This window comes from Phalacrocorax carbo, chromosome 12 (genome assembly GCF_963921805.1).
Source record: "Phalacrocorax carbo chromosome 12, bPhaCar2.1, whole genome shotgun sequence".
Taxonomy (NCBI): domain Eukaryota; kingdom Metazoa; phylum Chordata; class Aves; order Suliformes; family Phalacrocoracidae; genus Phalacrocorax; species Phalacrocorax carbo.
The window spans coordinates 22812436-22840374 of record NC_087524.1 but is presented as its reverse complement, the minus strand read 5'-3'; the positions used below and the strand labels follow the sequence as shown (position 1 = coordinate 22840374).

General features: G+C 43.4%; 1 protein-coding gene and 1 long non-coding RNA gene across 2 annotated transcripts in view; one reads left to right on the top strand and one right to left on the bottom strand.

Annotated features, from left to right (window-relative positions):
- Nucleotides 1-16447, bottom strand: part of PPP2R2D (protein phosphatase 2 regulatory subunit Bdelta) — a 29546-nt gene extending 13099 nt beyond the window's left edge. The window contains exons 1-3 of the mRNA XM_064464427.1: nt 16314-16447; nt 15891-15977; nt 2023-2120 (exon numbers count right to left, since the gene is read on the bottom strand). Of these exons, the coding sequence (XP_064320497.1) occupies nt 2023-2120; nt 15891-15977; nt 16314-16320 (192 nt within the window). The 5' untranslated portion in view covers nt 16321-16447. The remainder of the gene's footprint in view (nt 1-2022; nt 2121-15890; nt 15978-16313) is intronic.
- The window catches only part of LOC135315529 (uncharacterized), a 206537-nt gene continuing 194959 nt past the window's right edge, over nt 16362-27939 (top strand). Inside the window, exons 1-2 of the long non-coding RNA XR_010375023.1 lie at nt 16362-16492; nt 19884-19967. This is a non-coding gene — a long non-coding RNA (uncharacterized LOC135315529). The remainder of the gene's footprint in view (nt 16493-19883; nt 19968-27939) is intronic.

The following is a 27939-nucleotide window of genomic DNA, read 5'->3' as shown; positions in this document are numbered from 1 at the left end:
CTCACATCATCGAGGACTGCTAGGCCAACATAAGGCTGCAAAGGCAACCTTTGTTTGACACTTCCTTATGTTTCCACGCTTGGCTTGGCGACTTGGATAAGGTTTTTTCAGCTAGGATTTTTTCCTGCAGTCTCTCACAAGTATGGCATTTTAGTTAATTCTGAGACTTCACATTATTTTACTCCCTACTTGTCATTTAACTTTTCAGCATTTTGGACAGGATCCTCTCACCTAACACTCTTCGGTATAGTTGTCTACATTACTTACCTAGCCGCCCGCATTTTGAGCGAGCTGCCTTGTCTGGCGCTAGGTAGCGGTCCACTCCTTACTCACACATTTGGTTGGAATAATCAGCTGCTTGGAACTGCGATCATGCTGTACGAGTTTGGGGCACGATGCACAACATGTCAGCCTGCCTTCCCAAATTAAAGTAGCTATCCCAAATTTTGTAACTATCCTAAGCTGTTATTAACCTAGTCTAAAATCCACTCTGTTTAAAAATACTGGCCGTAAGATTTTATTAAGGTTCCAGTATTATATAATTATTTTAGATTTTTCTCCTCCACTCCAGAAAGTCTGCAGTTTTGCACATGAGGAATTACTCTTATACCCAACTCTTCCCTACAGTTTGCATGTGCTCCTAAGCAGACAGTTGAATATTCCTGTGTGGATAGTCTGACTTCGATTTTTTTTTTAACGCTATGAGGAAATGACGTGACAGCTGGGTTATGGCTTACAGAACAACTGAGCACTAACAGCTGAAAGCCAACCAATAACAGTTCCACTCTAAATAAGCACCAGGGAAGTCAGAGATCCTGAGCGGGTGGACACTTTTGACCTTGATCTCTCTGCTCCTTACCTAAGCCAGACTAAATGATAAATGAGCTATGACTAGGTGTACTAGTATAACATTTCAGCAATCGTATTTTCATTTCACTACCTCTCAAAGTCCTCACAGTACAGCCGACAGGTCACCTTTGGTAAAGTGTTTTATAGACAGTATCACAGCGAGGATGAAATGCAAAATATTGGATGGCTGTTTGTTAACTGAGCATCATTTGAACCGCACAATGAAAGAAGCGGGATTCTGCTGAAAAACACCCCCCACAGCACCTAAGATTAGTACACTTCATGCACAAACAAGCTGAATTAAAATCCCACCATCAATTTTGGTATTTCTGATCCACGAGAAGGCTCACAGCCAAAGGCTCAAATTTTCATCAGCTCTTCAAAGGAAAGGATAAACATGCTCTTCAGTGGTGGGGGAAAAAGGTGAGAATATTGACTTCTTTAAAGAACACAGTTCCAGATTTCTCCCAGACATCACAAGGCATGACAATTATTTTTCAGCATGTAGTGCACTTTCCCAATAGACACTATTTCTCTGGATGTAAAAGACTCAGTGATGTATCTGTGTTGATGAATGGCCAGAATACGTTACAGCATTATCACACAAATGAATACCACTGCAAAGAGCCAGCTGAAAAGCTGTGTTGGAGAGCCTTCCTACTCTCTGAACTGAAAATGCTCAAGTGTTTCTGGAGGAGTAGCTGTTCCCATTGTTTTTGATTCATAGGATCCTAAAACACATCGGATGCTTATTTCTTCTATTTTTAAACCATCTTATCCTGTTGTCCTTGCAGCTTAATATGTATCTCTTTTTTTCAAATAAGCTTTTCTTACATTATCTTCAAAAGCATTATGATTTGTCATAGATCAACTTGACCAAGGGCAAAGTTTAGGAGAAAGTCCAAAGGCAATTATGCAAAATGATACTGAGCATACTAGGTACATGTATAAAGAACTCGTCGTATTTTTGGGACTTGTTTTTTTTTAACGGTGAGAGGGGAACCACCACCAAACTATCCTATACCAGGTTCAGCACAAGGCAGGTATTTAGAAATTCGGGTTTTATGAGAAAACTGTCCAACCATTTAAGCCTCATGGCATGAAAAGATGACGTTAAACTGCGCAACACAAGAACAGTGTAGTAACAGCACTTTTGTTTTTCAAGTCACTGACCTCTTGTTCCCTTTGAAATATAACCACTCTGCCACCTTTGTCTCCTGTTGCAAGAAGATCACCAGAGTAATTAAATTCAACTGTTGAAATAATATCAGCTGTAAACAAAACAGAAATAATAGCACTGTAATGTGTAAAGCAAATCAAGATGTTTTGAGACTTGAACACAAAATTACAACTTGTATTAACACAACAGCACAAATGCTTGATTTACATCATCAGTATCCAGAAATTGTCATATTTCAAAGCATAATCAAATTTTATTTACAATCTAAAACAATTCCTCATGTCTGTTTTTTAGCTTGAGGGCCTTCAATCCTAAAAGAGAAGGCATATCGTTTTTAAGAATCCAAACTGTGTATTCTGCCTGTTGACAGTAGATGCTACAATACGTAAAGGAGATATGCCTGCACAGAGCTTCCAAAAGTTAAGACTCATATCAAAAGTGGCTCATCTGCGGCATTACTTTGGAGCAGCACAGCAGCTCGCGCTGACCAAAGCAAGGCTGAGGCATACCTGCCTTCCCCTGAGCTCAGTACTCATGTGGTCAGTTCGGGAACCCAAACTGGGCATCCCCTCTCTGCCAAAGGGGGGGAAAAAAGAAAAAGAAAATTCTTCCAGTTGAGCTTCCTGAACCAACCCCGTGGAGAAGCATCAGCATGTATACAACAAACAAGAGGCAAGGATGATTGCAGCTGAAGGAATAGGAGAGCAAAGGAAAAGACTGCAGGACCTCCAGTTTAAACTGACTTAAGTGCCCTTGGGACTGAACCTTGGAAACAACCAGTATTTATTCACCCCTGCACACCACAATTAATCTTTGGAGGTGGCAATAAAGAAGTAATTGCCATTAAACAACCTCTAACCAAGGGGCAGAGAGATAAGGCACTATAAATGCCTGCCACAGGTTTTAGGCACATGGTAACAAACCACTCGGCATAAAATTGTCAGTACGCGTTTACCCATACTGTTGCTTGCTAGCTGTGCAAATATGTCATTATATTATGCAGGTATAAAAATTGTAAGACAGAAGTATATGATATCAATTAGTTTCAGAGTTTGCAATTGGAAACTAGAGGAAAACTACTTTCCTGTATTGATTCTGATGTGCTATCTTTCAAATTCCTTTCAATAATCCCCCACTCCTATGAGGAAGGTGATTAGGAAGTCTAATCAGTTTTCCCAATACATAATCCATATTTCATCTTTTATTAAAAGATGCCCTTTATAGACTAGGAAAAAACTGTTTTAAGACCATGATTTACCTTCTTTGATTAAAAAAAATATATATATTTAAAATCTTTCTACAGATTTACCTCAGCCTTCAAAACGGCATTACTAACCTGCTTCTGGACACATCTATTTTTATATTCACCTTTCTTTAAAGGTTATGAAAAGATTCTACTTTGGTAAAGAACAGGATGATGGCTAATCCCAAATCCCCAACAGACCCAACACACCAGAACAAACCCCACACCCTTGCTGCACGTACTCCACACTGCAAACACCCATCTTTCCTCGGCTGACCTACTTTTGAAAATTAACCATATTGCTAGTTTCTGGCTGGTCTCTCTAGCTCGTCTCCCCTGCGTTCACAGTGACCCTCGCTTGCCATCGTGCCACCAGCTACGGCGACCACCGCCTCACAAGTTCCAGTCATCAACCACCAAGCTCGCTGCAAACCTGACACGTCACTGCTGACCCCTTCCCAAGTAAGGGAGGAGCAAACTTTTGGCTTTTCGCTCTGAGCAGTGTCAGAATAAAAATGAATCCTCCTATTCTCTTTACACCAATTCCACATTTTGTAGCTAATTTCTGGTATGTGGCCATTTGCCTCTGTAACAGACTACGCAGGAAGTATTGAAAACAAAATTCCCCCAAACAATCCTTCCCCTCTCCAAACTGCTAAAATTAATTTACAGCAATAAGTAGTTACCTACAGAAAAGAGCATACGGTATAAAGGTTTCACTAGACTAAATGATCTCTTTAGAAACTGCCTTAGAGTTATGAGCTTTAATAGCACAACTCGGATAAAATATTGAGATATACATACACATCCTTAAAAATATATATTTTAATATGTATTTTTGTACACATGTAATAAAAACTTAATGCTACAGAGTGACACTACATGTGTTCAACCCAAAAATATAAATAGAAAGGTGACATATTTCCACTTACCATAGAGACCCACTTTGTCAAACTACACCTGCCCCCTGGCACAGCGGTAACATTGCCCCCAACCTCAGCGTTAAAACACGCAGCAAAATGCCTAAGGTTGAACAATGACATGATTCCTGTCAACCTGCATGCGAAGGGGACCTCTGTTCCTCTCTTTGCAAGGTTAAGGAAAACTCAGATCATTGATACACTAAAATCAGGTAATAAATATTAATACCTGTCCTTCCTATACTATGAGTAAACAGGACTCGCAATGATGGACAGGTGCTTTGGATGGCCATAAAGAGACCAGTCTCCAGCTCACTGATTTCCCAGTGAATCCTGTTCAGACTTTTTACCCCAAGCAAGTCAAAAGAACATTCAGAGTACTTTGTAAGTAATTTTAACTGTTTCTTAAATATACTTTCTATGACAGATAAGAAAAACAACACGTCAGGCTGTAATGCTGATGCGCTATGTCACTTTTCCAAAGCTTGTCACGTTTCTCCAACGCAATGTCTCTTACCCTGCTTAGGTCCTCAGACAGGCAAAGGATTGTCACATACACAGGAAGCATATGAGCTGCTTCACGTCAAGCTTTTTTGTAATTTGGAACTACTTTGTTTTTTAAGAAAGAAAACAAACTTAAACAAGGCCCCTTCATAACAATCTATAATATATATATATATAAATAAAATCTATAAATAATGTATATGGGGATTGTGAAAATGCTTCAAATCCCAGCTCGTTCTTCCTGCCTGACAATCGTGGGGAGAACAAGAGTTTTGAGAAATGAGATTCAACATCAAGAAAAATCTCTGCGTACGTGGCTAATATTGCTGTCGGGCTTTAATACTGACCCGCGCTAATTACTGTCACAATTAGATGCTTGGTTTGTACCCAATACGTGCCTACATTGTGTGAATGCGTAAGTTATAAGCTATTACAAACGGCTGGCTGGCTGAGAGGTTTTATAGGTACAAACACTAAACAGCACGACACAAGCGAAGAATTTTGTATGAAAATGAGAAAGCTAGTGAACTAGCTGGAGATGGCATCTTAAATTCTACTCCAAGACTGACAATAGTGCTAAAATTAAAAAAAAAATCCTACATCCCACTATCACTCAATTACACACCAGAAAAAACCCAGGCATTTCAAGAGAAACCATGGGAAAGTAGCAAAATAAGGAAAACAAACCAACCAACGAGGTAAGCAATCAGTGAAGTGACTTGATACAGTAGTTTCATGACATTTTTAGTACTGTCAACTCAAACATAAAGCTTTGTAACTCAAGAGCTACTTAATCAGTAGCAAAACTCATGTTCCTCTATCACAAAAACCTGACAGCCATTCTATCATGGATCATTTTAACCCTTTGAGACATCAGCAAACATGCCAGCAAAAATAAATGACTCCTTAACAGAAGCAATTATTTCAAAGTCACAAACGGCACTTTTACATTTAGTTTCAGAAAGGGAAAAAGATTTTACTAATTTCTCCCACGTACACTATCAAAGCATTTATTGACTTATTTGCTGAAAATCCACTGTGCACCGTTTTTGCTTCAACATGTTTGACACAGCTATGATTTACTAGCAGTGCTATCTAGCCAAACAGAATCTATCCAGAACTGTGGAAACATGCTAAAACACAGTCGCTACCCAAATTCTATGGTTTTAAACAAGAAGTACAGGGAGAAGAGGGTAAACAACATGCATCAGTAAAACGATCATGCCAGCAGAGAGTGCCTCTCCTTAATGACTGACTACCAACTGGAAAAAGCAGCTTGACATTTTAAATCAGCACTGAAATGGTGTGTCGCCAGCGTGCCAAAATGCTATATGGAAATGGGTACCTGAGGGGACACATCAGGACAAAAGCCAGAAAATACTTGAAAAAAGTTTCTGTAAGTTAGAAAATTTAGAATATGATGAATCAACTGTATTTTTCTTTTAAACAACACCATGTCCTTTAATATATAAAGGTATGAAGTAAAACCAGTTTTCCCTATTGGCATGTTTAATTGAAGAATATTGATCCCCAGTATAATTCCATCCTGTATCCTCAGCACTATATTATCTCACAGCAGGTAAAATAAATTTAAAAAAAAATATCTGAGGCTAGAGGTGAGCCACAACCTATTCCAAACCAACCACTGTTCTGCTCAACACACCTTACCCATCTACATTCACCCTTTATTTCCAAGGTAGCTTAAAACTTTCAGGAAAAAAACAAAGCAAGCCTTTGCAGGTTCTTAATCATCACATTAACTTTGGAATTTTTAAAGCTTTTTTATTATATGTTATGTGTACAAGCACCAGTCTTGGTTCCCAGCGGAATATTTCACCCTTTTCTCCACACTAGCAAAGTAACTCATAGTGACACATACAAGACCGTGAGGAAAGACAAACTATCACAATATCTGCTCACATACAGCATCCCAACGCACTCTTCTTGGCCACAAGAGACCTTTACGATTAGGATTTTCCAGAAACAGAGCAGATTGTCCACCTTTCCCTCCCCTCTTGCTCGAACGTGGCTAGGACTCACTGTCCTGAAAGCACCCGCTTACACTTCCCTCCTGTAAACTATGGAGAGAAGCAAGGCCTATGGCTTTATGGTAAGATACTAGTCTGGCAATATTTCTTTTCAGACATGAAAAACTAATGTTTAGTCTCACTTTTGGGAAGGAGTTCTAACTTACAGTCTACACAGAGTAGGAAACTCTTAGCTGTTTTCAAAGCTACTATATTAAAAGGATTGCTGGAAACTAAATCAGGCTTCTGTAGAATCGCCAGATTTAAAAGCACTGAGCACTTCCATGGGTAGTAAACACCCTCCCAACACATTAGAAAGCTACAAATATCTATCTATATTATAATGCAGTGGAACCCATTCTCAGTGACTCAGGAGACTGTCCTGTAAGCCTTGATAGATGTTTCAAAATTCAGTGCAAATGCTCTAAGCCTTTTAACATCACTGCTGAATATTAACCTCCCTATATCATAAAACTCCCGTCATAATTCTGTTACAGTTCTATAACCTCCAAAGCCACCTGGGCTAGTTATCTTGGGGGGCAAAGAGCAACGGGATGACAGAGACCAGCATTTGTTAGGATTCTGAGATGACAGCAAGCTTATACCTGCAAACTAATTTAATCCTACAAAGGATTCACACTAGCTATGTCTAACTGACACTGATATCAACGTCTGGGCTGTCTGTTTAGGTAATGGAGAATGCAGAGATCCAGAACATCTAAATTAAATGCCTAAAATTAGCTACCGTGAACTTTTCCTCTCTAAGCTGGCTGCACATTGCTACTTTGGTTAAAATCTAAGAACTGAAAAAACATAATTACTTCAAAGCTCACCCAGTAGATTAATGAATTTGCAGCTGTAGCCCATGCTTAGGACTAACACTAACTAGACATAAGCAGCACCAACTTCTCTCTCATCCTTATAAGCTGTTCAAAGACTTTTGCAAAAAGCTCACTCCTCAGGCATTTAACAAACAAGTCAAAAGTTTTTGAACATTATCTAAAAAGGTGCTGCTCCAACTTCTAGGGGATTTTAAAGTTTTCCAAATATGTAATGAGCAACACACTGCTTCGTGTTCAGGACACAGACTGACAAAAATGCGTGTTAGCAGAGCTGCCTCCTGCCCCTCCCCTTAAAAATGTTTTTAATACACAGCACCTTTTTCCATGACCTGCCCTACAGATCCAAAGAATGAGCTGCTTTAAGGACTATGAAACTCTGAAGAGGCTCATGCTTTGAGAGGAAATGACTGGATCTGGACCCAGGCCAGACGGCTGGCATAAACTGAAGGGATTGCCAGTGGAAACTAAACAGAGAGCACATTTCTGTGCCTGTAATTGAGATCAAAGGTGACACACCTTTCCCTCCGACACACACTCTTATTCCACAGAAGGTCTTATTCTACAGCTGGAGAAAGCTGCGGGAGGCATTGTATGGTCTCCTACACTTGATGGGAATGAAGCAGAGAGCGTAGAAGGGGATAAGCGCTGGTTATGTGCTCCTAAATCAACTTGGGAATCAGAAGTTGGGATCTCCCTGTGACATGGCATCAGAACGAACAGAACCTCTTTTGCAACAGAAGGTGACAACACACCATGCTGAGGTCCAGGTGGGAGAAGCATGGTCAGCTGGGGCCCATACAGAGAACGGCCAGGAACCTTTCAGAGCAACCAAGCGAAGACTCAAAAATAGTCAAACAGAACGTTAAAGGAACAAGTAAGATTAGCAAAGGAAAAAAGATACACAGAGACCTGTTAGAGGGAACAGAGCAACCAAAGCGAAGGAAGCAATTTAGAGCCTAATGCCTGTTAAACAGTAAATAATAGAAAACAATGTTACAAAAATCCAAATCCCATTTGAGCTCAACCAGTTACAGACAGAGAGGGCCTCAGAACTGCTGGCTACTCGACCCACAATAATTGCAAGGGAACACTCTCCAGACACCAGGGAAGGCCCTGAAAGGCCTCTGGGCTGGGAGGGGGGAAGCAGTCCTGTGAGTTCTGGTGATTACTCACATTTGGATGGCTACAGTTACCAGAGCAGGCCCCCAGGCAGGCCCCCTGCTCTCACCACCCTCACCCTCCTCTTGCTGGGGCAGGCTAACCACAGGTTCGACTCCAGCACCGATTTCTAGTCCCCAGGCTCTCTCCTTGTTTGTGTACCTTGTCCTGGTTTGCTCTCAGGGGAGTGCGGATTCTCCATACTATGGCTGCCAGGATAGCCAATGAAAGATTGGTATTGCTGTGCAATTAGGACAGACTAAGACTCGTATGGCTGTTACTGTCATGCCTAAGCTCACCTAGCATATTTCTTAAATTAAGAGTTGATAGAAATGAGATTTTATCTATAAATTGCACTGAAAGGTGAGCTGAACTTTAAAGCTATCAATAATCACTTGACTATATATATGTTAAAGTCACCTGTTTTTCACAATATGCCACTTTATATACTCAATTTTTACATTTCCACTCCTGTGATTTCTTTGAAGGGTTAACACAGAGGTGAGATGTGTCAAAAAGTCAGGATAATAAATCAAAGGTGGTATAGTTTTGCTCAGTCCAAATTTCTTCCAGCTTACAGCGTTAAGCACTCGGCCCACTTCAAGTGTCCATCAGGTCTAACAATTTTTCATGGCCCAATACTTAAACAAGTTGCAAAATGATTTGAATTGCCTTTAAGTACCTGCTAGAGTTTAACTTAGTCCAAAATAACTCTGCTTTTTGAACTAATTTAAATCCTTGAACAGATTTAAGGTCGACCAAGGGCACAAACAGGGCACCTAAGCTGCTTCAGCAGAAGCACAGCAGCTTGGCCAGCACAGTACGGCTCGAGAAGCAGCAGAAGCTGGCCCGAGTCAGCACTACCACTGACAGGCCGTGCCAAACTACAAACAAGAGCATTTCTCCCAGAAAGACTGCCAGCTCCCGTGGCCTGGACCCCCTCTGGAGCTCAGCCACTTGGCTTCCCTGAGGAGCGAGCGTGCGGGCTGTTCCATTCGGAGGGCTGCAACAAACTGGTAGAAAAGCAGCAACAGAAGGTGTCAAACTGTTCCCAGGACCTGTTCCAAAGGCCAGGCTGCCCAGCAAACTCCCCCAAAGCAAACACTTGTCCAGCTGATTTAAGAGTCACCAGAGAGTCTGCATCTCATAAAGGACAACCAGTGCAACTCCCTCATTTATTCAAATTTGCATTTTCTTGTCAATGGAACCAGATCATAACCTGATGCTGCAACTCCTTTGAATCGTATTTAAAAAAACCTGTCTTTATTGAGCTTAAAGTGCAAGTAGTTTTCTGGATGCATTAGTACAAAGAAAGGGTAGAGCAGCAGCCGGAACAGAGAGTAGTAAAGCTGAAGTTCAGTAAAACAGAAATAAATGTTACCTTCACGCTTGCCAAGGCTTGCCATGCCTTTTCTTACAAGCATTGAGAACTTATGGAGTCTATTTATAATGTTCAGGACATAATCCAGTATTCTGTATGGAAATCTATTGCCTCAGTATTATTTTTTTAACCTCTGGAACAGTAATTCCAATGATCTTTCTCCTACTGGAAGTATATTTAACTAATTTGTGTTACTCTTTTTTTTGTAAGTAGTTAATTGTCATGCTTTTCATTGCACCTTTAATAAGAGTCAATGAAAGCCTTAACACAATGGGCAAATAAAATTTTTCGTCCAGTTACAGCTTTCATACCTTCCTTTCTCTTAAAATTTAAATAAAGTGGGTTTTGTCATTTTTTATTAAGCTTTTCCCCCAGATGTTAAACTACCCAACAACTGGCAGAGTAATGACAGCGTGCATGGGAAGGGTATCAAAGCTTTCCTGGGTCACTAGGCAGTGCAACCTGCTGTCATCACAGCCCACAGTTCTGCCGAGACACATGGCAGTGGCTTTCACTGTTCACAGATGAACAGTACAGATGTAAAGACTTGTATTAAATTCTGTATTCCCACTACTCTAAATGTTTTATTTTGTATTCCCACCTTACAACTCTGCAGCTGATACTCAATGCTCACCCAAACTGTTTATCATTCATGAGTTATGCACTCCTGCAGCTTCACGTTTTAATCAAGATATCATCCAGCTACAACTAGTAATTTGTCTTTTCTTGTAGCCTAGTGGTTCCTTAGTCTTTTAAAGGATTTTTCTTACCTATTCTTCAATATTCCATTTCCATCTTTCACTGGTATTGAGAGGTGTTTTTTTTCCCCCTCGATGCCCATAAACCTACACCTCTGTAGTTTTCTGACAAGATTTCCCTGACTTTCTTTTACGTATCTGTCAGGAAAAAGATGCTAGATACAAAAGCTATGGGTGAACTATGGAAGAGAGTGTTGTGAAATAAAGGGTGAGGATAAATTGTTGGTCCTGGGGTTGTACGACGACTCGAGATTAAAGTGGTCTACCAGGAATATTAAGACTCCTTTCTCCAACAGAAAACCACTATATAACATGTGCTCAGGTCAAAACTGTTTGCAAAGTATCATTTCTGCCCACATTTAAAAAAAACAAAACACACAAAAACGTTTCCCAAAGTCGATATTATGCCATCATATGTATGGCACAGAATACCACGCACAGCACACACAAAACAGGGAAGATAAGGAGACTTTCAAAAACTTTGGTCCCTGCAAGAAATGGTGGCTTTTCAGAATAGTCACAGCAGTCCTTTGGGGAGCAGAGATGCGGTGAACTGCCAAAGGATCAAGGCAAAAGCACGTCACCAAAAAACAGGGATAAGTGCATAATGTCTTAGGAAGGGCAAAAGAACAGGCATCTAAAGTCCTGCTTATGGCAAAATGCTGTTTTTCAAGGAAGAAAAAAAAAAAGAGAAACCCCAAAACACAGCTCAGAAGCCCCCCTCTGCCCCACACCAGTAGTAAGTAACATCCTCAGGAATAGCCAGTTATTTATGATGAAAGGAAACAATACATATGGCTTAATAATGGAGCCATTATTATGATATTTTCCAGTTCTTACAGGAAAAAATCTTAAAGATATCAACCAATTCTGGAATTTCTTCCATGCAATTTTAACCAGATGTCAAACAGCTGTAACTTTTGGAATATTATTTTAAAAGTCAGAAATCATGCCAGAAGTTGCTTTAAAAACAGTGAGAATAGGCCAGTTAAATTCCTGACCAACACATAAGAACACCACTGATTTGTAAAGACAATTTAACACTAAAAGTGTTTCTAAATCTCTTGTATCAGGACTTGAGAACAATTACAGGATTATAGTTCAATATATTTTTATTAGACCATGGTTTTCTTCTTGCGTACTGCATTCTGACAAACTTCTGAGGCGGACTTACTTAGCACTGTAACAAGCTTTAAAAGGAGAAGTAAAGAATTTGTTGAACTGGTAACAAGGTATCTTTATTAGTGCTGTCACTGCCAATTAATAGTTGGAAAATTAAAAAACCCCAGTATTTTTCTTTGATCTCTAAACAGAGATACAAAATTTCTTAACAAGTAGACATTCCAGTACAAGACAAGCATTCTGAAAGTCAATGACAGCTTTTTTTTTTTGAAGAGCAAAAGTTTTGCTCAGGTGAAATACCTTACACAGATTCATCCTCAAGTTAATGAGCAGGAGCTTCCAAGGAGCTCTTGTCTATTATGGAAGGGCACCATGTCCAGCATTTCTGTGCAAGACCAGCCTTTACACACAGCTGCTTCAGAAAAGGTTTAAATATAACACTTAGATCATTTTAAGACTTAAGCTGTTGAGGGTCCAAGAGGAAAGCAGTACCCTTTTCATTTAGTGGAGCGACCATACCCTTCAAGCTGCTTATATCTGAAACAGCAAGATGTAACTAACTGGTCCCAAATTAAAACAGCGTTTACAGAAGGAACAGTTCCTCACAAGCCAAACGCCTGTACTGGCTACTTCGAAAAACCCGAAGAAATCCCAGTGTCACTAACAGGAAACCCATGATCTCCACAGCACACAGGTATCACATTCTGGCAAAGGTGAGATTCTTCCCAGAAGTTCCAACTTGTCACTAGCACCAGTCCGTTATGAAGATTTCTAGTCTTACATAGGGTTATGTATTTTAGTGCCCACTACACATTTAAAAAAATATATGCTGTTAATTACATCCAAAAGTGGTCATGGATCATACGTAGAACATCTGGCCCAAGGGAATTTGGGCATATCTGTACATTATTTAACAAACTGTTTCATATTTTGCTTGCCCCAAAACCCCAAAACAGAACTTTTTGAACATGCAAAACAAATTAAACACTGAAATCACAAAACTCATCAGTCTCAGGCAGCTTTATTAAAAAAAAAAAACCAACCTGCATTTGGAAAGCTACTTTCAACCAAAAAGGTAATCCAAGAACAGCAAGTTTCACAGGCAATCAGTATGATTTAGTAATTACATGGTTTTACACTAACAACAGAACTACAACAAAATTTTAAATAACTTTTTTTTTTTAACTTAAGCTTGCTGCCATCCTCAATACTAATTCTTTCATTCAATATCTGTTTTATCCTCCAATCATCCTCCTTGAATCCAACTACACTTTTCGGCTTTAGAAAACTACATATTTCAATAACTTGTATATTTTTCTGATCTTTTCTGAAATGGCCAGATTGGTCATATAAACACTGCTCTTCTAGTTACTTAAAGAGAGCACTGTACAGATTTGAAAGATTACTCACTGACGAAAGTGAATACACAGAAAAGATAATTACTATATTAATGACCTAGTTTGAAAAAATCCTGGGATCCTGGAGCTAGCAGTCTACCTATAGCAACTTGTCATAGCCACGTTCATATTTTTATTGAAGTAATACACATGAGAAACAGCTGTTGCCTATAAAGTGTATTCTAGAATTGCAATGCAAAAAGTGACTTTTTGGTTAAGCTGCCTGACTCTCAGACTCCCTAATTTCAACTACTGAATGAACCGTCTGTAAGAACATTTAGCAAAAATATCTGCATTTAATATGTCTGACAGGTACTTTATGTTGGTGTTTTCAGATTTCCTCTACAGAAGCTATTTTTCACAAAACAGAGGAAAAAAAGATTACAGAAACAGCAAGTTTTCACTATCACAAAAATTTACAGGAAATTCACAGTAGTTTTATGTAATATTTGCATCGAGGCTATTTCAAGGCATCAGTGGCCCATCAAATAGGTTTAGATGTGCAGTTTGGTAAGAGATGTTTAAAAAAATGGTAACTAGTAAATATTTACTGGGTAAAAAATTTTACTGGGGCCAAAAATCTAGCAATGGAATTTAACTCTTACCACATACTGCTGAATCAAATTCAGCCAACTATTAGCAAATACCTTGTATATTTCCTTGGAATTATTAATTAATTCCAGTTTCAAGGCAAAAAAAAACTAATGGGGAGGAAGCCCACAAACCAAAATAAAGGCAATGAGTCACAAAAACCGTAAGTAGTTCTCATATCCCAGCAGGAAAACGAAACTCTAGTACCAGTTCTGCAAAAGCACGTGCTGAATGATTGCTTATATTAATTGCCCTATGAAGAAAATGAAATTCCTCGTATGCAGGAGCATCACACACAATCTGAAGCCCTCACTCCACGAAAAGTCACGTTAATAAGGTACAGCTGGGAAAATCCAGGGCAAAAGCATTATCATCACTATTTCCCCTTATTACTCCTAGTTACTCAGAACAGAGAGCTTTCCCTCTCTAACTGGAGAGCGCTCTGCCAGGGTGATGTGTATTATCATTAATATAAGTTTCTCTCATACCTGGTACCTGCTCAAATAATTACCTGGGTTTAAGACACATTGGTGTTTCAAAAATGAACAGCTTTCCAGCTCTACACAAACTCATGGGGCTCAGCAATTGCCTGGGAAGTAAGGTGCTCATAGCAGCATATTTATTGCAACACAGAAAACTGACTTTTAGTCACACTGGTGATAGTCACTAAGAAAAAACAATTACTGTTTGGGAAACTCATAAAAGCTACTTAAACACATTTTCATAAGAATTCTGGGAACTTCAGAACAATAGTACAAGTTACAAAGCGTATTTAGGGGGAAAAAATAAAAAAAGGAAGAACAACAACAACTGGGTCCAAGCACTAGTTTCTGGAGCAGTTTTCAAGTCTGCTCCTCCCATAGCTATTACTCTAAATGGAATGCCAAACAAGTGGCATGAAAACAAAAACATTGTCAGCATAATTTCTCTGTAGTAGACAGTAAGAAAAAATATTTACTGCATCCAGTACAAAAAAAAAACCCCAAAACATCCCAAACCCAAGAGGACCACACACTGGCACCATAAGTCACCTCACTTAATACAGTAAATACAGCTATTTCAGTCAACGCAGTAGAAATCAAATAAACAGCAGAGAGTTTTGTTTCACACACACATACTTCACACCCTCTTTTCTAAACAGTACTGCCAGCCTGAGCAGTTTGAACACAGAGAATTTTGGGGGGGGAGGGGGGGGGAAGAACTTTGAAGAGAAAGTTGAGCAAAACTTCACATCATTTCTACATACTACAGAGAAAGTTTTTTTTCCAATTAAAACATTTATTGTCTACTCCTTCCAAAACATGCTGTGCTTAGGAATTTTCAGAGAAATGTCAATGTGTGCCCATTTTCCCTGCTGAAATATCCCTATTTATACCTTCCAAACGCTAACAAGTAGGAATAGAATCTCTTCACAGCTGCAGAAAGCCTTTAAACCCTACTTTTTAAATGAAGCACAAATGACAGACCTGCACACTCTCTGTTGCTCTCTTTGCGTCAGAGCGAAACTTGACAAGCCTGACAGACTCCATTTGGGTGGGTTTTTTTTTCTTCCTTGTGTTTTATCACTGTCATTACCTCTTCTCCCTAGCGATTAGAATTCAAGAACAGGAGGAAGCCACCGTGTCTTCCCTATTATGCTCTCCAGAAAAAAAAAAAAAAAAATAAAAAGAAAGCGCCCACGGCCCTGGAAGGCCAGGCGCCAGCTTAGTCATTGCAACACACGCCCCGTCCCCCGAGCCCGGGCAGCGACCGGCGATGCTGCGGCTCGGCCGCCCCGGCCCCAGCCCCCTCGGCGCGGCGCGGCGCACATGGCGGGGGGGGAAGGGGCGTCGGTGCCCGCCGTCCGGCGGACGGAGCCGCGGCGCCCCGGGAGCCCCCGCACGGCAGCGCTGCCCCGCCGCGCCCGGCTTGCCCTCACCTTCCGCCACGTCCTCGTCGATAGCCCCCTTCACCTGGGAGAAGCACCACTGGAAGTCGTTGCTGCCGCCGCCGCCTCCTGCCACCCCTAAGGAGGGAAGAGAAGGCGGTGAGGGGGGGAGGGGGCGCCTGCCCGGCCCGGGGGCTCCCGGCAGCGCCCACGCCGGCCCCCGCCGCCCCCGCACCCGGCCCAGCCCCTTCCCCGGCGGGGCCCGCTCCACCGCCGCACGGCCCGGCCCAGGCCCAGCCAGACCAGGCCACACTGCCTCGGCCCGCCGCCCCGCTCCCCGGATCCCCGCGGTGCGGCCCGGCCCGGCCCTGCCCGCCGCACCGGCTCCCCCGGCGCCCTCCGCCCGGCGGGAGGAGCGGAGCGGAGCCGAGCCGGAGCCGCCGCGGAGCCGGGCCGCGGCCCGCGAGGCCTCACCTGCCATATCGCACGGTGCCGGTGGGGCGGGGGGGCCGTGGGGGGAGGCGCCGGCCGGGAGCGGGTCGCAGCCGCCGCCGCCGCACCGAGCTGCCGCCGCGGGAGGCTTCGGGGTTTCAAAATGGCGCCCATTGCCGGTCGGCCTGATCCGGTGACGTCATCGCCCCGGCTCCCCTCCGGTAGGCGGCGAGCGCGGGCGGCGGGGCCGGGCAGCGGCGGGGCCGGGGAGTAGCGGGCGGTGGGGCCGGGCTGAGGAGAGGCGGGCGGCGGGGCCGGGCAGCGGCGGGGCCGGGCTGAGGAGAGGCGGGCGGCGGGGCCGGGCAGCGGCGGGGCCGGGGAGTAGCGGGCGGCGGGGCCGGGCCGGGGGCCCCGGGGCAGCCCCCCTCGGGCGGGCAGGGCAAAGCAGACGGCCGGGGGCCTGTTCCCCCGCCCGGGGCGGTGGGGCTGTGGCGGTATCAGGGGCCGCAGCTGGTGCCCCGTAAATGGGGTGTAACCGCGGGCACCTGGCGCCTCGGAGCCCCTGGGCCCGGCTGGCGGGGGCGCCGCCAATCCTCGCTGCAGTTCGGGCCTCGTTCGCCGATTGGGCTTTTCGTAAATCAGCGTGGATGCTGAAAGCTGTGAGGATGCAAGTTTTGCCCCTAAATCTCAAAGAGCGGAAAAAAAAGAAAATTTATTTAGCGTTTTCCCGAAACTCCTGTGTTTTTGACCTATGAGCCCCTCAGAAGGTGCTACAACGCAAACTTTAAAACCCTTACTGCTTCTAGGGAAGTGCTGAGAAGATAACAGGTCTTTGTTGTCGTGTCTTAAATGTTAGGGAGGTTTCCTAAATCGTGCTGCTTGTGGGAAATACAAGCAAAGTGGTTACTGAACAGAGACGGTTAGTTGCGATCTTGAATGCAGATGAGAAAAGAAGTATAACCTCTTCCTTAAGGAGTAAGAGCCTTGTCAGTGATGGCTACCGCTAAGCGAGGCGCTCTGCAGCGAGCCGTGCCCGCCTGTGGAGCCTGCGGGTGCCTCGGGGTCGGGCCGGGCCTGGCGCTTGCCTCAGCTCCCTCAGGTGCCTCTCGGGGGCCATTTACGCTCGAGGCCTGCAGCCTCTTCCTATACCTCAGCTGTAGAAATGCATTTGACTTAAGTTTTCTTTAAGTTCTTGGTATGATGTCAGTGCCCATTTACGAGTTGATGACTTGATTTGTATTGTTTATTCCTTATGCAGTGTATTATGTATTTACAAATACGAATGAAATAATTTCCAGCTCACTCTTCTGAGTGTGTCTCCTGGGTAGGTATTAGTTGCAGTCTATTATTTGGTCTCTGTGCTTAGCGAAACTCCTACTTGTCTGTTGAAGGTTGCCCATTTTATTTTTTGATTGACTTGCGCGTTTAGCCCGTGGTGATTAGCCAGCTATATCCATATATAAAATTAATGTTATATGTATGTCATAATTTTATGGATACCTGAAACTTCTGTATTGGAAAATGAAGATTATTTTGCTAATGGACATTCAAACAGTATTAATTGTATTTTGAAAGGAACTCAGTCTTGAAGGTTTTATTTTTTAAGTTTTTTTTTATTGCTTTGTGTTAGTAACAGATAGATACATATTTAAATAAAAAAATTAAATTATGCATGCTATGAGCAGAATAGGTATAGCTCCGCCGCGGACTCGACCTTGTGCCTTGAAGTCTTATTTCACCTTGAAGTAAACACTGGCTTCGTTCCGTTACTGAACCGAGAGGGGAGGTTTTATGTCACACTGTTGGCCCGAGTCTGCTTTAATCGTGATGACAGCTACTAGTCATGAATCAGGTCTATGACCCGAGCTTCTAGGAATTTTTTAACAAGAAACATAAATTTCAAAGTTAAATAAAAAAAACCAGCAGGTACTTGGTGTTCGTACCAGCTTTTTTGCATGTGTCATGTTGACGTTGCCATTATGGTGAGCTGTACATGTAATGGTAAAGTTTTAAAAATAAATACAGCTGTTGGCTATCTCTTGTGTCTGTGTTTTGGATGTCGTGAGCCACCTAGGGAGCGACTGTGGGGAAGGTGGAGGACAGCCCTGCTCAGTGGTTTACAGCCAAAGTCGGTCAATGCAAGTTGCAGCAAGGAGAATTCAGCTTAGATGTAAGGAAGGGGCCCTTCGCAGGAGGGTGGGCTGGCGCCGGAGCCAGCGGCCCCAGCGTGGGCAAAGCCCCATCCTTGGGGAGGGTCTTGATCCGCCTGGCCGAGGTCGTGAGCAGCCTCATCCACCTTTTAAAAGCACCCCTGCTTTAAGCAGGGCTTAGTGCCAGGTGACCTCCGGAGGTCCCTCCCAACCCAAATGGTTGAAGTTTACGATATACAGTCTTAATTCTTACATCAGTATTTTTGTATGTATGGGGCGGGGGTAGTGTTCCCCCTGCTTTTTTTTGTGCAGAGGTGTGATTTTGGAGTGAACTAGATGCTTTTATATGCCATAAACTCATGTAAATTAATGAGTATGTATAATCTGAGAGAGAATTCAAATGTTGACTTAGGCCAGTTGTTCTGAGGATATTCTACTAATTTGAAAACTGAAGATAAAATAGCTATTAATTAGTCTCTGGATATGGGTGCATGTATTTGTTCATTTTCTAATGGATGTGATTTTATGAGCAGGGTCTTTTTTTAAAGTGTTGTATGAACGGCTTTTTTTAAAAAAAGTTAAAATTTTTATGCAGAATGCACCTCATTGATTATGTTTGATAAGTTAAGTAAAATGAAGGAACTAGTTAGTTTTTACAAGCTTTCTAAAGCTTGGAACACAGATTCCAAGGAATGTGTTAACGGAAGATTGAGCCCACCATGACCTGTTGGGGGGTTTGCAGTTTCTCAGCCTGTTTACAGTTGCCTGACACTTGTGTGGGACTTTCTTAAAATACTTCTCCGCTCACTTGCCTCTACCTGGGCGTTTGTGTTGGTCACCAGTATCGGGTTGCTGGGAAAGCTTTCCGTGCTCAGCTACCCACGTGCTGGGGCGCCCAGGGGGAGAGGGAGGCTGCACAAGCAGTGGAGTGGGGGTGGGTGTAATGCTTTTGTATAATTCTCAGAATTAAAGCACGCAGCGTTTGCGGTGGCTGTTTCCAGTTTAATCGTTTGGTGTCATGTATTTAGGAGTTGTGCCTAGGAGAAAGTGACGCTTTGCTCTTGCCACACTTAGCAAGAAAAGCTTCTGACAGCGATGTTTCCAAATGTTCTCTCAAAATAGTAACTTGCCCAGCCAGCTGCTTCGTGCCCCCTGACATATGCTGTGTGAAATGTTGTTGCCAACGCATCAGCAGTTGTTTCTCATCGTATTTCCCATTATCTGTTTATGATTAAACAAAGCCCTGAACTCTGCTGGTGGTTTGGTAGCGGCCTCTTACTGCTATTGCTTTGAAAACAAAGCACTCTGGAAGTGTATTTGTATTTTCAAAAAAATGTAGTGCAAGCCATAGGAATAGCATTTATCATAGAGTGAAATACAACTGGTTGGCATACAGAATCAGATCTCACTAATAGATACGTATCACATGCTTATTGACATAAAACCATCTGATTATTCTTAGGTGAGAAGAGCAACAGATTTTTTCCCATGGAATTTTTGTCAGTCTTCCAAACTTCAGAGAAAATCTGGTTGAGAAGTTGGTATGGTAAGTTATTAGCCTTCTCTTACCCCCTGTATTTTTTACTGCTGTTTATCAATATGGTATATAAACATATTCTGGACTTCAGTCCTCAACTGTAGACTGGTCTTTGTTTAACTACAGCAGTTTGCTGCCCTTGTTGTCTTTGCCCCTTACCCCCTCCTACGTGGATGCCTGCTCTCGGCCCTGTCCCAAAGCCGGGAGCTACAGACCCCGCTCTCGCAGAAATATTGTCATTTAGATTCTCTTTTTCTGCACCAAAGAGTCCCTGTATCCAAGCTCCTCAGTAAATTAAGCCCCTTTGTTCACATCCAGCCTAATGTCCTAAAACTCGCAATTCAGCTCTTCTCCTGGCTTCCTGCTCTCCCAAAAGGCCAGTCCTCCAGGCAGCACCGTAGCCTTCCTCACTGCCACCAGACTGTGTGTCCCGTGCAGAAATCCCTGTGACGCATTGCAGCCGCCTCTGCCAGCCTGGCCCCAGCTGATTCACGGCACTGGCGAGGGGAGCTCTTCCAGGAAGAAGCAGCACAACCTTTTTTCCTAGCGCTAGTTTGGCTGCTGCCACGCATTTCATTTGTGCGTTATGGATAGCTTCTGCATGAAGGAAAGGAAGGGATGATGGCATTTGCTTTGCTCTGTTTACAGCTGCAAAGACAAAGTGTGCCCTAGTTAGTCACAATTTCTTGTCCTGCTTACGCTCCAGTAGTATTGTCAGGCTTTTCGAATGGTTGTTTAGAGAGGAAAGAATGTGAGGAGAAGGGAAGAGATGCAGAGACCTTTGCTGCAGCTGACAGTCACGATGAGTATACCTTGGGAACATCAGCTTTAGACATCTGAAAGCAGTGATTTTTTTCCCCAAAATAGAAACAAAAGAAACTCTTCGATAGCTGAATCACCTCCTCACTGAAGAAAATGTCTGCTCTATTGTGTTTTTCATGCTTTGATCCAGTAATTGCTCTCTGGCATTATAAGGAAAGATCTTGAGCTAAACAAAAACTTCAGGCAGTTTCTCAGCACTCTGAACACTTTGATATAAAACACTTTTTTACTGACGTCAAAAATGTTGCTACTTGGAGAGGATCTTGGGAACAGTTGCTTCATGTGCGTGGTTGAGGAGCCACAAGAGTTTTCTCCTAAATTGCATTGGTGTGTGTTCGAATATGGTTTGGCATTTTACTCGGACCAAGCCAGGGATTACATCTCATTTTGTGCAGTAACTCGCTGTTTCATAAAACAGCAGTTGGCAGTAGCTAAGATTAAGTTTGGAGATTATCTATTAGTTTGGCCTCTATGGCCTAGTCTGCGTAGATTGGGAGAATTCTGAGTGACTATACCTTTGCCTTTCCTGCCCTTTTCTCCTCTCGGGTACGCTATAGCGTACTGCAGTCAGCTTTGCCATCCTGGCAGACAGGCAGTAATTTTGATCAGTGCTATAGCCTCGTATTTTGGCTTGTAATTTCAGTCCATGTGTACTCATGGTTGGGAGTTGGCTTCTTTATTTAATTTTATTCTGTGTTTGCTGTAGCACTACACCACCAGCAGCATGCCCTAGTCTCTTTCTGGCATGTTTCTCCTCCTGCGTTGAAGCCTTCTGCTGTTTGTCTCCGATTATGCCTAGGCAGCTGAAACTGTCATCTGAAAGCTGAACGACCCATTTTCTCCAGGTACCACTGTCAGCAGGTGTCAAAGCTCTGCCTGTTGCCCTGATCACTCCATACAGGTTACTGGGCCCTTCAGAGAATGCTGTTGTAGAAGCCGTATTTTTCAGCTTTTTTCTTCCAAAATGAAGTCCTTCTTCCCGGTCCTCTCTCCTGCCTCCTGCCCGTAGTACCTTTACAGAAGTGATGTGCTTGATGGTAATGGGTTGTAGTTGCTTTCGATTCTCCTTGAAGGTGGGTTACTTCCTCAGCGGTGGATCATTGGACATTTAGCAAAATATTCTTACAACAATTCCGTGTGGTTTTGCATCTGTTTGCTCTCTTTCTTCTGGTTGATTTGGCTCATATGAATAATTTTAAAGCATAGAGAACATGAAGTATAGCTGTGGATATGCTCTGTTTGAATGTAATGAGGTTGTAATCACTTTGATCAGAGCTGCCCTTGATTTTTAGTTCTGAGTTCAGATAGTATGTTCTGTGAAGATGTCAATCTGCTTCTGCATTTCAGTTTTCTTCTGTCAAGTAGAAAAAGTGCCAGCAAACCCTAGATCATAGAATCATAGCAAGTCCTGAACTGGAAGGGACCCGGAGGGATCATGGAGCCCCACTCCCGTCCCTGCTCAGGACACCCCAAATTCACACCGTGTCTCTGAGGGCCTTGTCCAAGTGCTTCTGGAATATCGCCAGCCTTGGTGTTGTGGTGCTGCCCTGGGGAGCCTGTGCCAGGGCTCCCCCACCCTCTGGGGCAAGAGCCTTTCCCTAATGCCCAGCCTGACCCTCCCCTGGCACATCGCCCTGGCGTTGGTCACCAGAGAGCAGAGACCAGCCCTGCCACTCCTCCTGCCCTCGGGAGGGAGCTGCAGAGCGCCATGAGGCTGCCCTCGGCCTCCCCTGCTCCAGCTGAACAGACCAAGGGACTTGAGCCGCTCCTCATATGGCTTCCCCTCTAACCCTTCCCCAGCCCCGTGGCCTCCTCTGGACACTCTCCAGTACCTTTATACCCTCAATGTCCTGCAGCGCCCAACGCTGCACATGTTGTTTCCTATGTGTGCTTTCCCCACCATCAGGTAAGTCCTTAAAAGACCTCCCTTCCCGTGCAGTTTTCCTTGTTACTCAGCACTACTGAGGGTTGTGTGACTTATTTGCATGAAAGTTAGGAATTCTGTCTTGTTTCAGATTAGATTCATCTCAGTACGCTTTAAGGTGGTTATTTCCTTTGACACAAGTGGTTCTTTGCTTTGTCCTGCCCAGAGCCAGTCCCTGCCATTTTGCTTCAGGGCTCATTCATCGCGGTTCCAGACGCTTGGCATTGCAGAGGTGCTATCTACTTCTCAACTGAAACAGCTATCAAAAGGAACTGGGTGTGTCATTATAGTCTTTCAGTTTAAGATGGAAGCCAAATATTTGCAATCTTGTTGGTGTAATGAAAAACAAGCGAATCTCTGTTTTGTTGCTTGCAGTGGTTTCTACTAGGGGTTAGAAGCTAGCTTCCCTGGACACATGGTGGTCTCTTACCTAAACAGACGTGGATTGGGAGGTAGTTGGCATCACTTCTCTGTGAGGTGCTGGCCATCTGGAGAAGACCCTTTATGCTTTTTAAAGACCTATGCAGCTGATGAACCATGAACATCTTGTGAAAATATTCATTTTCAAGTTAACCTTTGAAGGGAACTTGTATTATTTGGTTTGAATGGAATTGCTCATCCCTCTGCTTCTGTCGGATTGAAGTAGAAATTATCTTGATTTCACAAGTTGGAGAAGATGGATGTCAGACACAGAAGTGAATTAGTCATATCTGTGATAGCAAGATTTCTGTTCTGTGACACTTTGCTAAATGTCGAAGTCTCATTCCCACCCAGCCGCAGCTGCTCCATTCTGTGCAGCTTCAATTAAAACTTCAGAATAATTCCAAACATTTTTGGGTTTGTCCAGCCTCACCCAGATTTTAATTGCAACTTGTGCATTTTCCACTGGGGAAGAAAAGTTATAAACCTGTCACAACCAAGTTATGAGTCACTTCTTTAGCTAGGTGTGGCTGCAGATACTCCACTCCTTTGACTTTTAAGAAGTCAGTCGTTACCCACATTTTAACAGTATGGCAAATTAAGCATGGTATAGGACTTACTCAGCTCTAAAGTATTTCTTCCTGCATAAAACTAACCTGGCTGCTTGAGGGGGGGAGGGAAAGAAAAAGAAACACTTGTCTTTGAAATGAAAATATTTGAATTCTACTGTAAACACTCAAGTTAGGGAAACACCTATTTATCTGAATGCTGGAACAGGCTGCAAAGAGAAGCACTTAAGACCTGTGTGTTGTGATATACGTAACTGTAGGAAATAGCATTTTTTTTCTTGATGCAGCTTTTCTATTTTGAGATAAAGAAGGCTTGAATGAAGACTATTTTTACCTTCTCGTACCATGCCGATTGCAGTGTATGATTTCAGGAAGGGCAAAAGACCAAAAGGCCATATGGACCAAATTCATGACTTGTTAATCTTGTTTATTTTTAAGCCCTTCTGCGTTCATTGTTAGCTACGGCAGGACATACATGTTCTAGCAGCAGTGCTGTAATAAACCCTTGGGGTGGTCTGCCCGTGAGGCTTTTGTTTAGGAAAGGTGTTAAGTAAAATTCTTTAACAATGTGGGGTTTTTTTTTTGTTTTGTTTTTTTTTTTTAAAAGAGAGATGGGACTAAATGAAATGTTGAAACCTTTTCACAGCCACACAAACATACTGCCTGCTATTTGCCCAACAGGGGGATGATAAGTTTTATTGGCTTCCAGACCTATCATCCTCTTAAATTGTTTGACTTTCCAGTAAGAATTAAAAGTATATTGAAAGTAATGTAAGAGTGTTTAAGCTATAGTGAAAAAATGGAGGAAATCCTGTGCTGAAATAAGTAGCACTAACATATGTTAGAGCTAAGTCTGGCTGGAAGACTCAAAAAAAGTACTTGAGATGTCGGTGGATATTGGGAACAGAATATGTGTTTTACTACAGGCTCGAAATGGTGCAGTTTTAAAGGTCTGTAAAATTCTTCTATCTTAAATCTGTCTGTCCTGTGCATCCTTTAGCGTTAGCGATGTGTGAAGCGGAGTAAATTGCAAACCAGTGAAAGCTGCCATGTGTATTATGGGTAGTTTTATTGCACCACTGTGCCACTTGAGGAATGTCAGCAGAGACACGGATGTTTCCGCTGGACATGCGGGCTGTGCGCAACAATGCACAGCTCAGTGTAATGCCAGGAGCTGTCGCATTAAGGGCGCTTTTGTGCTCCAGCCTGTGGAAAACAGCGGGCAAGCCTAATGCCCCACAGAGGGCCGCTGTCCCCATGCACGAGCCGCTTCGGCGCAGGCTGAAGTTATCAGTGCTCTCCACTGATGCCGGGGAGGCTTGGGTCACGTCTGTGTACACTCGTGTAACCCTCAGAAGTCCCTATTATTCAAAATACATGCACCAGTGATGCACCAGTTTGCTGTGAACTTCACATACATGTTTCAGGTCTTCCAGAGTGGTAAACTTAAGTTTCTATCAAAAATAGAAAAGGAATGTTATTGCTTATAATAGTTACAGTTTGACCTATAAAACGTGGCAGGAAATGGCCTTGCAAGCCTTTATACGGGTCCTGGGCTCTAACCACTGCGAGACATCCATGAACGTATTCCCGGGTGTCATAGCGATGTCACTGAGCTGCAGGCATGTGCAGGGCTAGGCGTCAGAAGAGGAACAGCCGCCAAAAACCAGCCTAGCTCAAGAGACTTGCAGCTCTTTGCAAGTGCTTAGCTGCCCAGCAGAAACCCTTGAATGTTCGTCTGCAGAACACATAATGTCACAGAAAACTGGAGCAAAACTGGAGAGCTGTTCCCATAGTAGATACTGTTATGCATTGGCTACTGGTATTATTGGCCACATATTTCTGCTCAAACTGGTCAGCTAAAGCAAGGGCCGTTAGCTTCTGTCCGCCAGTGCCGGGTGAAGCTGTGGCTGCGCCTCAGCAGAGCTGTTAAACATGGGCTTGCTCTGGGAAGGGAGCCAGGGCAAACAGCAGCCTGAAGAAAAGGAACACAGGTATTTGCTAAATATTTGTTTCCATTGTTTGAACTACCCTGTATTCTTGCCACAAGCTTATAAAGTGTTTACAGCCACTTCCCAATTGATGATTACTGAAAGGGAATATCCTAGCTGTATAAGAATACAAGTTTTATGCGTACTGCAAGCTGATTCTACTTTTGAACGGTTTTATAAAGTCAAAGTTCCAAACAGAAGCCTTTTGCATGGATTCATTTACATTTAAATGTCATGAAAGCTACCAACAAAGGCATACCTATAAAAAAAAGAAAAGAAAGGATGAAGGTTCTTGTTTTGTTGTGTTACAAGCTGGTTGGTTACCTGGGAAGATGCCTTCAGGGAGGTTTGCTGTGATAGGAGTCGCTGGGTGCAAGTTCAGCTGTCTTTGCCGGCTTGCTTTTGCTGCCCCCCAGACGGACAATTTTAGCTGTATATTCAGCTTCTTCCAGTGCTGCAGTCCACGTATGGTAATGCTGTTAAACTTTACCGCTTTTTCTGCAGCGTTTCCAAGGTTTAACCTTTCTTCTTTACCTACATACCAATGTTTTTGTCAAAACTCCCCTCTCCTCATGTCCGGGCTATGGGAGCTTCCCCTTGGTGGTGACCCATCCCACTGTGCGTGTGTTCAAAACAATTCACGGTCCTGCTGCTGACCCTGACTCTTGGTTTACTGCTCTGATAGAAGCACACCAGCTCATTCACAGGCTCTCCTGCATTCAGCACATCAAAATGGGCATTGTACTTGCCATTTTACAAATATTTTATATTAAAACCTTTTGTTATCTTAGGCATGTAATAAATATTAATTCTTGAAGCATCCCCAAAAAATCCAAAACCTGCCTTGAGGGCTCCAGCCCAGCAAATGGCCCCAGGGGAGCGAGGGAGCCTGCGACCCCTGTGCCTTCAGCCTCCCCGGGCCGGGGGGTCGGGAGAAGCGGTCATAAACAGCCAGTGAAATTATCTCAATTATAAGGTCTTGGAAAAACACCTTTCCACTGAGAGCTTGAAAGCATTGCCCTGAGCAATTGTTGCTGGGCGATGTCAGTCAATCCAGTTTAGTTTGGAGTTGGCCTTTGCTTTTCTCCATCCAGTATGAACCTCTCGGTGACTTGTCTTGCACCGGTACCAGGTCCCCGTCCCAAATTCAGCCTTGGGTTTCAGGCACTCTGACAGAAACTGAGAGGTGTTTTTCCTCTAAAGCAAAGTTGTTCTCTCCAGTGATCCTAACCATGTGGGGAGCAGCAGGGAGAGCTGGGCTTGCTAATAAGCCACTACACCAAAGTCTCCTTATGGCAGACGTTTTTTATGGGAAGTTGAGCTGCTTAAAATTCAGAGAAGGGAAGCTTATCTTCAAGTCCGAAGCCACATAGTGCATTTCAGAATAGGTGCTGACCTAGGGAAGAAGGTGCTTGTATGGATGGCTCGCAGAAACAGTCACGGCAATGAGAGAGGTTTTTACAGTGCTATTCCTCCTGCCTTGTGAAATCAAAAGTAAAAACTGTTCCTGCCAGAGAGGCAAACCGGTGGGGTTGGAAGGGCCGCCATCTCCCACCGTGGCTGATGGAAGCTGGTTGCTTCTGAGGTACTGGATGAGTTTGGTATCTCTTTCTGAAGTTAGCTGCCTGGAAATGGCTTAGAGGCTTCTGCGGAGGTGGTTGTATCTCCTGTCTATACGTTCCTCTCCAGCCCACGGCCTTTTTGTTCAAGTGTCAGCAGAAGTGTGCTGAGATGGGGAGATGGCAGAGCTGGGGAACAAAATAGCTGCCGGTTCAGCAGCAGTTTGAAGTAGCCGAGAGATTTCCAGGGGTGAGAATCCAGGCACGCCAGGTTGTTCAGAATTCAGCAAATACCTGGAATGACCGGGGTGAGACGGAAGAGGCCGTCGGGCGGGGAGGAGGTTGTGTGAGTGTAGATTTGCTGATTATTGCTGTTGAGGGCTGAGATGATCTGGAATTCCTGCTTGTCTGCGCAGCATTATGACCTTGCCTGTGTGCCTTACCCGTTCTGCTGCTGGCACTTAGCTTTCACCCTGGCTCTTTCCGTTACTGGGTTATGGAGATTTATTTCTGTCCTTGTCTTGAGAATTTAGGCTATGGTAACTATATTCAAACTGCCATGTAAACTGACAGTAACATGGATAGATGCTGCATCCCGACACTTTTGTGCAATCACACAGAAAATGAAGCTGGCTGCTGGGAATTAGGATGTAATGCTAATAGATTCCTCCTCATTCGGAGCATTGTTTGGGTAGT